The sequence below is a fragment of the Canis lupus genome, chromosome 5, assembly GCF_003254725.2.
Source record: "Canis lupus dingo isolate Sandy chromosome 5, ASM325472v2, whole genome shotgun sequence".
NCBI classification, from domain to species: Eukaryota; Metazoa; Chordata; class Mammalia; order Carnivora; family Canidae; genus Canis; species Canis lupus.
This window is the reverse complement of record NC_064247.1, coordinates 28,677,073-28,692,515: the sequence shown is the minus strand read 5'-3', so window position 1 is coordinate 28,692,515 and position 15,443 is coordinate 28,677,073. Positions and strand designations below refer to the sequence as shown.

At 37.4% G+C, this 15,443-nt stretch overlaps 1 protein-coding gene across 1 annotated transcript in view; it reads left to right on the top strand.

Annotated features, from left to right (window-relative positions):
- The window catches only part of DYNC2H1 (dynein cytoplasmic 2 heavy chain 1), a 339,893-nt gene that overhangs the window by 67,332 nt on the left and 257,118 nt on the right, over positions 1 to 15,443 (top strand). The window contains 8 exon segments of the mRNA XM_025465708.3: positions 2,269 to 2,424; positions 3,551 to 3,810; positions 4,603 to 4,849; positions 6,540 to 6,691; positions 7,632 to 7,776; positions 9,402 to 9,504; positions 10,052 to 10,219; positions 15,124 to 15,254. Of these exon segments, the coding sequence (XP_025321493.3) occupies positions 2,269 to 2,424; positions 3,551 to 3,810; positions 4,603 to 4,849; positions 6,540 to 6,691; positions 7,632 to 7,776; positions 9,402 to 9,504; positions 10,052 to 10,219; positions 15,124 to 15,254 (1,362 nt within the window).

The window sequence follows — 15,443 nt, the reverse complement described above, 5'->3', positions numbered from 1 at the left end:
GTCCTCATTGCTATCCTGCTCTTTGTCTTGGCTTAACTTTTTATTATGGTGTCTTAAAACACTTCAGTTCTCTTACAATATTGCACGCTGCTTACCTACAAATCTTGAAGAGTGGAATCTCCCCCCCCCCCTTTTTTTTATTTTAAGATTTTATTTACTTATTCATGAGAGAGACACAGAGACAGAGACCTAAGCAGAGGGAGAAGTAGGCTCCCCTCAGTGAGCCTGATGCAGGACTCAATCTCAGGACCTGAGCCAAAGGCAGATGCTCAACCACTGAGCAACTCATGTGCCCAGAATCTCCCATTTTTACTAGCAAAATCATCTTGCTGTCACATTTCTCTGGCAATAAATGCCTGTTTATATTTCATGATAAAAAACAATGCCAAGTTAATACTAAAGGAGAAAAAGTATAATGAGTTATTTACAATATTATTAAGAACATCTGTGGATGTTTTGGATAACCAAAACATGAATTCAATATCTCATATACGTATCAAACGTGACACTAGACAAGACTTGAAGGTGGACATTCACAGGACAGTCTCCTTCCATGGGAAGAGCCTGCCTAATGGAGAAAAATGGAATGTGAAAAGATAATCAGAATTGGATGAAGAAAGTACTGCTGTCTTCCAGGAGAGTTTAAAAGGTGATCACACTGAATTTTGAATCTGAAGTGTGAAGAGAAATTTCACATGCCTGGAAGACAGTGGAGGGGTTTTTAGATGTTGTATATGATTTTCAGCTATTTGTTTTTTATGTCCTTGGTTTTAGGAGAAACATAAACATAAAAATAGAGGAAATAATAAGCAGTGAAGGTACTTTTCGGAAGTATCTGATTGCTCATCTGAACTTGATTTATTGGTTACTACTTGGAGATTGAATAAGTTTTACCAAGAAATGGAGATCTCACTTCAGTTTTCTCAACTTTTCCTCACTTTAGTAAGGATAAAAGATGAGGAGATAGAGAATGTTGAGGGATGGGATGTTAATGACATAGGTTTCCCTGGGGGCCTCAGGGAACGAAGCACTCCCTCCAGTCTAATGGAGTGCTCTGCTCTCCTTCTTTCTGAAATAATTGCATGCATGCTGCTCTCAGCTCCTGAAGGGCAAGGACCACCCTTTGGTGTATCCTCAAAACCCATTGTGCTAGTGGAGTAATGCATGAATGAGCGTAGTACCTGCTGCCTACGTCGTAGCTCCTGGATATGTGGTTATTTCAGTAATATAAAATATATGGAGCCAGCTAGGTGCTCCAGTATAAGTACTTTGAGGTCATCTACTTGGATGCTGTTAATGTTAGAGAAGTATAACAATAGGTGGGATACACAGAGGTTTGTGAGTGTAGACATGATGACAGAATAAGGTGATCAAGCCATAGAGTGGATGTACCAAAAGTCAGCTGGAAACTATTTTGAGGTCAGGTCCCTGTGATTGTTTGAATTTTTAATTATTTTTTTAATTTAAGATTTTTTTTTTTTTTATGTATTGAGGCTTCGTTCCTTCTTATTTTGTACTTTGTTCACTGTGTTCAGATTCTGGGAGATATGTGTAATGGACTCTCTAACCAAATGTCAATTTTATTTATAACTAGAGCTTTACCTTCTTTTATCAATTTAGCAAATTAGACAATGTAGAAGAAAATACGAGGATTTCCTTTATCTTGCCTTTAAAGCCTAGAACTCTTTAGCATGGCCTAGCAGTTGGATTTCTTCTACTCATTCCTTCCTTTTTCCTACTCTTCATCGCATTTCTCCTACCCTTTAAAAATATTTTTTTTATGCAGGCAGAGTGATTTTTTAAAAAAATGTGAATTGGATCATTTTACTCTCTTACTTAAAAACACTTTAGGGCAGCCCCGATGGCCCAGTGGCTTGGTGCTGCCTTCGGCCCGGGGTATGATCCTGGAGACCCGGGATCGGGTCCCACATCGGGCTCCCTGCATGGAGCCTGCTTCTTCCTCTGCCTGTGTCTCTGCCCCTCTCTCTCTCTCTCTCTCTCTCTATCTTGAATAAATAAAATCTTAAAAAAAAAAACACTTTAAAAGTAGTGAAAATAAAATTTACACTCCTTATCATGGCCTATGTAATTCTGCATACTCTGGCCTTTATCTACCTCTCTGACTTAAGCTTACCCTTCTTTTGCTTCCTCAGACGTAAGCTTTTACATTTAACAATCATACTTGAAAAGATATGTGAATGTAAATATGTTTCTGTGTTCATGGTTTACTATTTGTTTTTTGTCTGTACCATGGATTTTAATCAACAGAATGACTATGTGGTTGAAACAAGCTTGGTTGGGACTGTGATGAACGGTTTGTCACATCTTCATGGATGTGAAAATCATGACCAATTTATTATTAATCTCATTCGGGGACTTGGTGGAAATCTGAACATGAAGTCACGTCTGGAATTCACCAAAGAGGTGATGCACACTAAAACCTATATTCAGTCAACATTTTCCTTTAATTTTCATTGACTCTTAATTGCTAAAATACGGTGATTGTAACTGTAAGATATAGAACTTTTTAATATTGGAATTATGCACTTAATATAGTAATGTATTTGAATATATGTACTTATTTTATCCTTTGAACTTCTTTATGGTATTTTATGATATTAAAATTATATAATGTTTTAATTGGCTCTAGGGTGGACTATAATTTTGTTAGACACTTTTCAAACTACTTAGCCATATGAATATATATAATTACTCATTTTTAATTTTAGAATAATACATATTTTTAGTCATTTATTTAACCAGTTAGGAATGCTAGGATGGATTAATCACTATAAAACATTTTCTTTAATAAATGTAAAGGTATAGTTCAGCCAAGTTAATAAAACTAAATCATATATATTAAAGAATTTTGTCTTGTTGGCTTCTGTTGAAAACATTGAACATGCATTTCTCTGGGTTGGCTCCTACATCATGGTTCTGCATTTATATCATGTTTCTTTTTTTGGTACCATCATGTATGGCTTTTTCTATGCTGCTTCTCTTTCCATGGCCATTGTGTTGTCCCTGTTGTCAGATGCTTCTCATTGCCACTCGATGCCAGATCCTATGCTGCTTTTGAGCAGATGTTCTCATGCCATAGCTCAGAGGCAAGGTATTGAAGGTTAGCATCGAGTGAACTCTGATTTATATCTGTGCAGATATCAAGTTTTCCATGTTAGAAGAAGAGCAGCTCAAGAGCAGTGGTGGTACCACCATAATAGGCAGGACTCGCATATGGTGGGGATGAAGGGTCTTAGGTTCCTAAACTGTGGAATCAGTAATTCAGTGTTCATTAAAACTCATTTAAAAGTTAGATGTATTTGGTGTATGCACAAACTAGATGACTTTTATTTATTTGCTTAAATAATCATTTAGATAATAATATTTGACATAGGGTGTTGCTTTAATTATAAAAGATATTTAGTAGGTTTAGCATAGAATTTTTTTGGACTAAGATGATTGACTTTGGGACATTGACTTTGAAGAATTAAAATTTCATATACTCTTGTTTGGAGTATGTGAAAACCTATCACAACTTTTTCCTCTACAGGTTTTTAATTGGGCACAAGAGTCTCCTCCAGACCCTCACAAACCAATGGACACCTACTATGATCAGAGTCGAAGACGATTAGCATCTTATGTGCTGAAGAAGCCAGAAAACTTGACTGCTGATGATTTCAATAATGGCCAAACTCTCCCTGTCATTCAGATTCCTGACATGCAGCGAGGTCTGGATTATTTTAAACCGTGGTTAAGTTCTGATACTAAACAGCCATTTATTCTTGTTGGACCAGAAGGATGTGGCAAAGGGTAAGAGCAGAAAATTATTGGTTCGGGTATATACTGTGAGTTTATACTCTCCTCTCTTAAAGTAATTTAATGGCTCTGTTACCTTTCTTTCAGTTGAAGTAGCATTTACATTTTCATGAAGGTCTCTTTCAATTGTCACTAGTAAAAATAATATGTCTTTTTTTTTTCCTGCCAGATTGTGTTTTCTAATGGAAAGAGAACAATCTGAGAAAGATATGCTTCAAAAGAAAATGTGCATACAATCCCAACAAAAACTGAATACCTTAGATACACTCACAAATTGCCTTTGTTATAAAAAATGCATCTTGAAGTTAGCTTTCTATTTAAAATAACTTTTATATCTGTAATTCAGCCTGTTTATGGTGCCTCCTGAGTGTAGGTTCTGGAGATAAAGGAGACATGATTTCACATTTTTAGTTGTAATTTAAAAATTCTAAAAAATCATATTAATTTTTTTTTTAACTCGGAGTACTTAGTAATTTAAAATATGTCCTTCAGCCATGGGAAAACAGCTGGTATCTTTCATATGTACTTTATCCAGTTATTTCTGTCTGAGTTCCAAGAATCATTTTGCTGAATGAGTCCCAAGAATGCCTTAAAATATGAATTTTTTTATATTGTAAAAATTAGAAAGTTATCTGTTAAGTCATGTCCATGTTTACCACTTTGCTCTTAAACATCATTACACATAATTTAGAAACTGAAATATTTATGAAATAGAGATTTTATATTGGATATAAACAGGATTTTATTTGTTGTATTTTCAAAGTTGATGTCCTCCATCTTTCATAGGATGCTGCTTAGGTATGCCTTTTCCCAGCTCCGGTCCACGCAGATCGCTACGGTTCACTGTAGTGCGCAGACTACGTCTCGACATCTCCTGCAGAAGCTTAGCCAGACTTGCATGGTCATCACTACCAACACTGGTCGAGTATATAGACCCAAAGACTGTGAAAGACTCGTCCTTTACTTGAAAGATATCAACCTGCCCAAGCTTGATAAATGGGGTACCAGTACTTTGGTTGCTTTCCTGCAACAGGTGAGTCTTCTTCCTTGAAGTGTTATGATATCATTGGGAAAAGTGGAATTTCATTACCTTTGGACAGAAAATCTGCCTTCCTCCTTAGCATCAGTTTTCTCTATGGCATGTATTCAACTCGCCTGAATACATGAATACATGCCATAGAGTACTCACTACTTCTTGAGGCATGTAGTAAGTTTATTCTCGGTTACTTTCTTCCTTCTTTTTGTAAAAGATTTTATTTTTAAGTAATTTCTGCACCCAGCCCAGGGCTCCAGTTCACGATCTCGAATCCAGAGTCACATACTCTACTGATGGAGCCCGCTGGGTGCCCCCGCAAGGCTGCTTTCCTTGAAGTCCTTCCCTGTGGCAGTCAGCAGTCTGTCGGGAGGATCCACAACAGGAAGAGTGAAAACAGCCTTCACCCTGCACTTACTTCCTGTCCTTTATTTCTAACATAGGAGGAAAGCAGGAGTTGGGGATGATGTGGGGCTTGGGAGAACTTTTGCTTCATTTTTCTGGGTATGCATTTTTAGAGAGCAGAGAGACCTCCTCAGTCAGGACCCTGTTGGGCTTCCTTAGCTCATCACCCTGCTCTTGGCCTGTATAAAGGGAAAAGTTGGAGACTACACATTCTGTCCCTGTGCGAGATTATACTGCTTTATGTGGTTTGCATCACTAGATTCTAAATTAGAGTCTGTTATGTTTATACAGGTTCAAATTTAGCTTTACTGTGTGACTCTAGAATATGATGAAATACTTACAGAAGGAAACCAAAATATTTTCCTTATATTTTTACTTATTTCTTTCATTTTTTTCCTCTAATTGCTGGTAGATTTATACTGTCATTGGATTTTAATGTTTATTAGAGAGAAAATGTTTATTTATTTTTATTCTTTTTAAAGATTTTATTTATTCATGACAGATACACAGAGGTAGAGACGTAGGCACCCTGCAGGGAGCCTGATACAGGACCTAATCCCAGGCTCCCAGGATCATGCCCTGAACCAAAGGTAGATGCTCGACCACTGAGCCACCCAGGTGCCCTGACAGAAAAGCACTTTAAAATGAGGGTTAAAAAAAAAATGAGGGTAATTCAGCTAACATTAATTGAATGCAGAGTCTTGAAGAGTATTCTTTTTCTTTTAAAGATTTTATGGGATCCCTGGGTGGCACAGCGGTTTGGCGCCTGCCTTTGGCCCAGGGCGCGATCCTGGAGACCCGGGATCGAATCCCACGTCGGGCTCCCGGTGCATGGAGCCTGCTTCTCCCTCTGCCTATGTCTCTGCCTCTCTCTCTCTCTCTCTCTCTCTCTCTCTCTCTGTGACTATCATAAATAAATAAAAATAAAAAAAAATCTAAAAAAAAAAAAAAAGATTTTATTTGTTCACGAAAGACACAGAGGCAGAGACATAGGCAGAAGGAGAAGCAGGCTCCCTGCAAGGAGCCCAGTGTGGGACTCAATCCCAGATCCTGGATTCATGCCCTGAGTTGAAGACAAATGCTCAACTGCTGAGCCACCCAGGCATCCCAAAGAAGTATTATTTTTCAATATTACAAGCATTTAATGCAAATTTGAATCTTAAATTTTTGAGTTAGGTAAAGGAGGATGATTGTATTTGGAAACGAATTTTATGCGAAAGTATTTTATATCACTATTAGAAAACCCTAAGCCTAAAACGTTTAAAATACGTTTATTTTCAAAAAGGTATTGACATATCAAGGATTTTATGATGAAAATTTGGAATGGGTTGGTTTAGAGAATATTCAGATTGTGGCATCTATGTCAGCTGGAGGAAGGCTCGGAAGACACAAGCTGACCACCAGATTCACTTCCATCGTTCGCATTTGTGCTGTGGAGTATGTATCGTAGCATTTTTAATTGTTTTTAAAATGTAGGGACATGTCTTCTATATTTGAATTTTATTAAAGGTACCCATTAATGATATTTCTTTATAATGAAGAATATAAAAATAGTTAAACTTAAGTTCTGTTTTTTTTCCTTGCCCTTTCTAAATTTTAGGCAGTAATTTAGGGTGAAAAAGGCGTTAGTGCTTCATATTAGAAATAAGACCCAATTATTTTGTATCATCTCTGTTCTAAAATGTCAGTATCAGGAATCTAAATGATGGATTTAAATATGGGTTTCATAAAACAAAAATACTATCAAATTTTATGAAGACAAACAGGTAAACATGCACAAGGTAGAGTCAGATCATGTTTGTGGGTGACAGCATTTGTCCTGACAGATCCATCTCCGTGGTCTATGATTGTTGCAAGGACTTTGTACATTTTATGGAGATGGCCTCTGTTCCGTTTTGCCTTATCTTGTTTTGATGCTTTCATGCTAATTGCACCTATTTATTAACATTGTACTTTCAGAAGTGTTAGAGCTACCAATTAAGCTGTATTGAAATCAAGTTTGGCTTGAGAGAAACAGGTCAATATCATTTGTTGGATTAGTTCTACTTTTATAGTTCTAAGGTGGATGACTGCTCTGTGGGTAGGCTCTACTTAAAATACTTTTTCTTAAGATTCATCTTTTGGTCCTTTCTAAAAACCGGTGGTTTTCAATTTTGTTTTTAAGTGATTTTATTGGAAACTTCCATTAGGGTTTCAGTATTTGGGATCAGATAAGTAGAGGGTCAGAGTAGGGACCCTGGAACCTGGCTTTCATCCCTAGTAAACTGGGGGTTGTCCGGACCACAGAGCAGCATAGCTAGAGAACTGCTGTGAATGAACATTAAGTAATTATCTAGAACATTGTTTTTTCAACTGTTTTCTCATATGCCCTTTCCAGTTACCCAGAGAGAGAGCAGTTACAGACAATTTATGGAGCATATTTAGAACCTGTTCTACATAAAAATCTGAAGAATCATTCCATTTGGGGCTCTTCATCGAAAATTTCTCTCTTAGCGGGATCTATGGTCCAAGTGTATGAGCAGGTATGTTTTTACTCCTTTATACTGTCACTGTCATGTCTGTTGGTTTCACTCCCAAAAGACTACCTGTAATGCTGACCTGTGTTGACACTTGGGCTTTCTTTTCATCTTGTAGGTTAGACTTTTCTACTTGAGAGTAAGCTCCCTGAGGGCGGAGACTCTGTGTTGAATTTCCAGCACCATTTCTAACAGATACTCCGTAAATATTGAATGAATGAATCAATGCTGGATGGTTATTCTGTTGTCAAATAAATTTTAGCATATTTAGAATGTTCCTCTTCTTTCCAAACCTGGATCCTTCTCCTGACTTCTATCAGATTCTGTCTTCGAGACTCTAAACCAGAGATGATCTTTGAGGGTTATTTCTTTCTTGTTGCCTCTGAGAAATTTTCTCAAGTTCCTTTATCACTGATGGGGCATCAGTGAGATGGTGCTTGGAAACAGTCAGTAAAGACACAACGGACATTTTTTCAGTACCTTCTTTTCTAGCGCTGGTCCTAGGGACACAGAGATGACTGAATCTCTGTTTTCTGGAATTTTACAGACCAGTGAGGAACCTGGTCACATAAACTATCAATATGGCATGGTGAGCAGTGTTACAGTGACAATATGTGCAGTCACAGAGATAGTGCAGAAGAGGAAGAGGTAGAGGAAGAGGAAGATAGTGCAGAAGAGGAAGTAAGTGACTTTGTTGTGTGGTAGTTGTCAAGAGGAGGTGAAATGAATTCTGAGTTTGTTTTAAAAGATTTATTTCAGAGAGAGCATATTGGCGGGCAAGGAGGGCATGGAGGGAAAGAAGGACTCTCTAGCAGATTCCATGCTTAGCATGGAGCCTAACGTGGGGCTCTGTCTCATGACCCTGAGATCACAACCTGAGCCAAAATCAAGATTTGGATGCTCAACTGACTGTGCCACCCAGGAGGTCCGAAATGTGATCTGAGTTTTGAAAAATGAAGTTCACAAAGAGGCTGGAGGGGAAAGATCTTCCTAGGTAAAGGGGATAAATAGCATGTGAAAGTTAGGGAAGTGTTTGTGGTAGATGCTTTTTATAGTTACAGAATAGAAGTGGGGAAAGAGAAGTTAGCATTAATTAATTTCTAAATTAATTCAGAAGTGAAGTGATCAAGGCCAGAATGAGAACAACAGTCCTGTCCATGCAGAGGAAGGCATAGACTCTCACTGGTTATATAGCAAGGACTAGCACTTTGGTTCATTAGAAATTCAGTGACTTTCTGAATACAAGATAGCTCTGTAGCTCCTACTACTAGGAAACATATCTTCCCTAGCCCTGTGAGTACCTTGGAATTGCAACCAATGTTTATAAAGCTCGGGTTCGTCTTCCTTGAATTCTTCTGCTTAGCAGGCTTTTTAACCTTTTATTTCATTTTTTTATTGGACAGACTTTGGCAGTTTGTTGAAGCCTATGAACAACCCCTCTTAGTGTTTTTAAATGGATAAAATGTATAACTAAGGAAATCAGTTCTATTGAAATACAGTTTCTATTCACTGGTAGAAATTGGGCATTCCTGTGAATCTGTGGTAACTGAAAAATTTATAGCATTTTACATTTGGAAATACATTATAAATATATATATAAAGTAGACAGTTTACGGTATTTTCTTTTTCAGGTACGAGCCAAATTTACAGTTGATGATTATAGTCATTATTTCTTTACTCCTTGCATCCTTACCCAATGGGTTCTTGGCTTATTCAGATACGATTTAGAAGGAGGTAAGTTTTGCTTTCATGATTTCAAATTGCTTCTCTTTGGAATGCCACTGTGTGTGTATGTGTGTGTGTGCACGTGTGCATGCATTGTCTATTTTATTTGTAATAGGTATATTAAATGAGTATTGTAATTGGTTATAGTAGCTTAAAAATTAGAATTAAAATATATTAAATTTAAATACTAGTATTAAATTTAAACCTTAATATTAAAACTATAGCAATGTGTTTTTTCTTCTAAACCATTTATGATTGTCACTGTTAAAATTTGATTTGGGAAAAATAAAATCATTATTCATGTTTAATATGCTTTTTGGAATAAATATTGAGCAACTAGAGATAATAATGCTTAATATATCCTTTAAATTAAACAACTTACAAACTTAATAACACATTAAATTTTCCCTTTTTTCCCTTTTCTTGTGTTTATCTGATGCCATTCTGACAGTGTGCAGATTCTTATTCTCTGTTTCTTTCTGGTATTATGTTGAAACAGACCGTCTACAAGTTGTTTGAATTTTATTACAACTAAAGAAAATGTTGTCTTTTTTAGGATCCTCAAATCATCCTCTAGATTATGTATTAGAAATCGTAGCTTATGAAGCACGGCGCTTATTTCGTGATAAAATTGTTGGTGCAAAGGAACTTCATTTATTTGACAACATTTTAACCTCAGTGTTTCAAGGAGATTGGGGCTCAGATATATTAGACAATATGGCAGGTAATATAGTTACGGAGTTTATGTAAATATATAAATCCTATGAGAACTGTAAACTTATTTTTCTTACTAATAGCATGATTTCATATTTCTGTGCAAATAAGAGGTTTGGGTAATTTTAATATTGTTGTTACTTTAAGGGCTGCTCTTTACTTTTTGCTAGATTTCAGTAATTATGTTCTGAATAAAATATAGTGACCATAATTGTTTTCTTGGATTCAGGCCATAGGGTTTTATATCTGCAATTCAAAATTATGTTTCCTGAGGGATTTTTACTAATAAAGGTTTTTTTTTAAGCTGTATGTGTGTGAAATTTAAAGATCATTGGGAAAATCCATATTCAATTGTAATTAATTTTTGCTTGAGAGTAAATAATATCATTAGGATAGAACTTCTTATGTACTCTTGTCACCAGCTTCACCCACTGTTGTGACAAATAAAGCATAGCACCACTCATTCAAAGCAGCTTTGTTGCATTTGCAACTATTACCGCTTAACAACCAGCTGGCCTTTTGAAAACTGCTGTGGGAGTAGTGCATGTAATATGAAAACCATCATGGCAAAAGGACTTTTGATACAAGACTGTAACATGGAAGTATTTCTTAAACCGCTCTCAAGCTGCAAAATGAGTTTCTGTTCTTTTTTTTTAATAAATTAATTTTTTATTGGTGTTCAATTTACCAACATACAGAATAACACCCAGTGCTCATCCCGTCAAGTGTCCCCCTCAGTGCCCGTCACCCACTCACCCCCACCCCCCGCCCTCCTTCCCTTCCACCACCCCTAGTTCGTTTCCCAGAGTTAGGAGTCTTTATGTTCTGTCTCCCTTTCTGATATTTCCCACACATTTCTTCTCCCTTCCCTTATATTCCCTTTCACTATTATTTATATTACACTCAACTGCTGAGCCACCCAGGCGTCCCGAGTTTCTGTTCTATCAGAAAGTAGGCTTCACAAATATTTCATATAGTTTATTCTGTCTGTTGTGTGCTGTCAGATTTGATATTGGCTGCAGCATCATAAGTTGCATAGGCCAAAGGAATCTTGAAGGTGAGAAAGATGTTGAGATTGACAGGAGTTTTCTAGGTCCTGCTTGAGTTTCAGAATTGGGAAATGAGATGAAGAAGCTGAAGTGGGATGAAATGCTAGAGAGCCTTGGCCATAGTTCAGAGTGGGCTTGGTTCTGAGTGAGGGTTTGCCAGTGTGGCCTGTAGCTTTGCTGGCTTTAGTGTGGACAGCTTTCATTTCTTAAATGGTACCATCTTTCTCAGTCTGAGAATTGCCTGAATAGTCTTTCTTCTTGCAAGAAGGTAGCATATTTTTGGGGCATTAGATAGTGTCAGTGACTGATTGGGTACCTGAATTCGCTAGAATTTGTTATCTTTGAGGTCTCCTTTATAGGACTCAATAAATACATGCTTTTTTTCTCTTCACCATTTTACTTTTCAAGGAAAGGTTGCATTTTTTAAAAATACAGGTTTTGATATATGTCATACCCGGGCAAATATGATTTTCAATAGTGGAATATTAATTTATTAAGAAAAAATGTAATCTTGGAAGACTTAAAAATAAGCTAGATACATTCTTATGCTCAAGAAACATGTAATCCAGTGGCAGATACAGATATGAAGCCCTTGCTTACAAAGATAACTATTGTTAATGTGTTTGGATGCCATGAAAATTTGTGTAAGTAGATGGTTAAACTGGTAATTCTAATAGAATGTGAAGTGTTTTACAATTAATATAACTTTTCTGAACATATTTGGGGTAAATGCTAGATATTAGGTTTGTAGAAGAGCTAATTTGGTTTGAAGGAGTTACATAGAAATAAACAAATGAATTTTTTGTTTTGCCATTATTATACATTAACATATGGTTGTAAGAATTCATACAGAGTACATGTACTTCTTACTTGGTTTCTCCTAATGGTAACACCTAGAAAAATTATGGTGGAGCATAACAACCAGGATATTGACATTGATACTGTTAGTACACAGGCTATCACCACATAGATCTATCCTGCTGCCCTTCTATAGCCATAGCCACTCCTCTACAAACCACCAGTCTGTTCTGTATTTCATCTTGCCATTTCAAGAATATTATTTTCATTCAGAATAGTTCCTGGAGTTATACACAGGTGGTTGTGAGTTTCAGTAGTTTGTTCCTTTTTATTTTTATTTTTTAAGATTTTATTTATTCATGAGAGAAGCAGAGAAGCAGAGACATAGGCACAGGGAGAAGCAGGATCCCTTTGGGGAGCCCAATGCAGAACTTGATCCCACAATCCTGGGATCATGACCTGAGCCAAAGGCTCAACCACTTAGCCACCTAGGCACCCCTGTTCCTTTTTATTGAAGAGTGGGTATTCAGATATACTACCATTTCTTGAACTATTTACTTGTTGAAGAGCATCTGGGTTATTTTCAGTCTTTGACTATTAGGAGGAAAACTGCTATAAGCAGTTTATGTAGAGATTTTTGTGTGAACATAAATTTTTGTTTTTCTGGGATAAATGCTCAGGAGTGCAATTGCAGTGATGTAATGTACTTCTGTGCTTGGTTTTAAAACACACTGCTATGCTCTTCTAGAATGGCTGTATCATTTTACATTCCCATCAGCAATATGTGCATAATCCATTTGCTCTGCATACTTACCAGTATTTGTTGTCATTCTTTTTTATTTTAGTCACTCTGATAATTATGTATTGATTGGTCATTGTGGTTTTATTTTGCATTTTGCTGACAGCTAGTGAGCTTTTTGTGTGCTCGCTTGCTATCTCTAAGTCCTTTAAAGTGTGATATCTCTTTGTGTATCTTGCTCATTTTCTAATTGGATGGTTTATCTTTTATTGAGTTTTGAGAGTTCTTTATATACTATAGATACTAGTTTTTTGTTAAATACATGGTTTGCAAATATACTCTTCCACTCTGTTGCTTATCTCTTCATCCTTTTAATAGGATCTCCCACAGGTAAATATTTTATCAAGTACAAGTTAGTATTTTTTTTTTTTAAGGATCTATTGGTGTCAAGTTTAAGAACTCTATTTAGTCCTAGTTCTTGAAGCTTTTCTCCTACATTCTTTCCTAAAAGTTTTATAGTTTTATGTTTTAAGTCAGTGGTCCACTTTGAGTTAATTTATGTATAAAAAGTGAGACATGGGGTCACTTTCTTTGCAAGTGGATGTCCACTTGGTCCAGTGCCATTTATTGAAAAGGGAACTTCTTTTCCTTGAGTTGAAAATTGTTGTATGAATATATTTTTAGGTTCTCTGTTCTGTTCCATCAATTATATGTCTGTCTTTCCACCAGTACCACCCTGTTTTGATTACTTTAGCTACATAAGTCTTGAAATTGGGTAGACTGATTTCTTCTACTTTCTTCTTCTTTTTAAAAATTATTTTAGCTATTTAAGTTCCTTTGGCCTTTCTCTATATATTTTAGAATAATCCTATCTGTAAATAATGTTGCCAAGCCTTGGATAGAAATTGCACTAACTCTATTGGTTGTGGAAGAATTGACATCTTCATTACGTCAAGTCTTCCAATCCATGAACATGACATATCTGTCCACAGATATTTCTTGCTTTCTTTCATCAGTTGTCTAGTGTTCAGTGTTCTAAGTCCTGTAAATATTTTGTTAGATGAACAATTAAGATTTAAGATTTTTTGAGTGATGATAGTGTCTTAAAGAATGGCTGTATCAGGTGAACAAGAGGGGAAGGGCTTTCTAGTCAAGGGAAGAATATGTGGAGTGGATTGCGAAGGGCCGTGATGGGGGTTTGGCTGTTTCTTCTTAGGCAGTGGGAAGCTCTGCAACATGGGAGTGGTAGCACTAGTGAGGGCGGCAGTCACCTCTCTCCTACTACTTCTCTCTAACAGGAAGTGTGGTGCTCAGACACAGGTGTGTGGCGGGTGAGTGTTGAATGAATGAGCATTATGTGTTCATTGTATGTCTGTAGGGTAGGTATGGGACCACACTAGAGCTTGGGAGGCTTGCCAATAGGTGAATAGGTTTTGGTATATAAGTAGTTGATAATTTAATCCACAGAATAAGATTCAGTAATTCAAGGCGAGTGTTTAGGATTAAAGAATAATGGACTGAATTTAGACCCCAGGGAAAATAAAAGCAAGAGGGATAAGCAGAAAACTGAGGAGTAGTGGTTGTGGCTTGATTTGTTTGGTCCTACAGACCTGAGGATACAAGTGTCAGAAGCGTACCAGGTCATGATGGGGCAGGGACCGTGATGGGGATTTGGACTTGGCAGTTCTGGCAGTGTTGTTCCAAAGTACAAGTTTGGTTGTATAGGGAAAGCAGTGGCCAGGGAACAGAGAAGAGCATGAAGCTAAAGCTGCCCTTGAGCAGAGCATGTGGTGAGGAGGACACTTCGTGGAGTCTCCCGACCGACCAAGATCATCCACAGATGATCCTTGTTACAGGGATGCTGCTGTCAATAAATTTAAGGAAAGTGTGTGTGGGGGTTTATTTTCTAATTAAAATTCAGTTAATTTGTCCTTTATTTCAAAATTAAGGCTCCTGATGGTATTCATAAATCTGTGTTCTTTCTCAGAGAGAGTTTTCAGTTTCAGTTGCCAATTTTATATGGAGATTGTGGAGAAGGAGAGGGAAGTAGGGAGAAGCGGCAAAAGGAGAGTAGTGGGGGAAGTAGGAGGAGGATACTTCATTTGGGGAGAGAGATGGAGCGTGCTGACACCACCAGTTACTTTGCAGGGACAGCTTGACATCACAATGTAAGGTCTCTGTGTCTTAACTACAGGCACACCATAGGGGGATTTATTTTCACATTACTGGGGATGATTCTTATTTGGACTGATTAACTAAAAAATAATTCATGAGCCATGTATTTCCTGATGCTGTCATCACAAACAGCACATACTTTTGTCTCTGCAGACAGTTTCTATGTTACCTGGGGAGCCCGACACAACTCTGGAGCAAGGGCAGCCCCAGGACAGCCACTGCCTCCCCATGGAAAACCACTTGGAAAACTGAATTCTGCAGATCTCAAGGATGTTATCAGAAAGGTATAACTTGGGGCACATGGGGGGCTCAGTCAGTGGAGTGTCTGCCTTTGGCTCAGGTCATGATCTCAGAGTCCTGGGATCGAGTTCTGCATCGGGCTCCCTGCTCATGGGGGTGGGGGTGGGTCTGCTGCTCCCTTTGCCATCTGCCCTTTCCCCCTGCTCCTTCTCTCCCTCTCTCACTCATTCTCT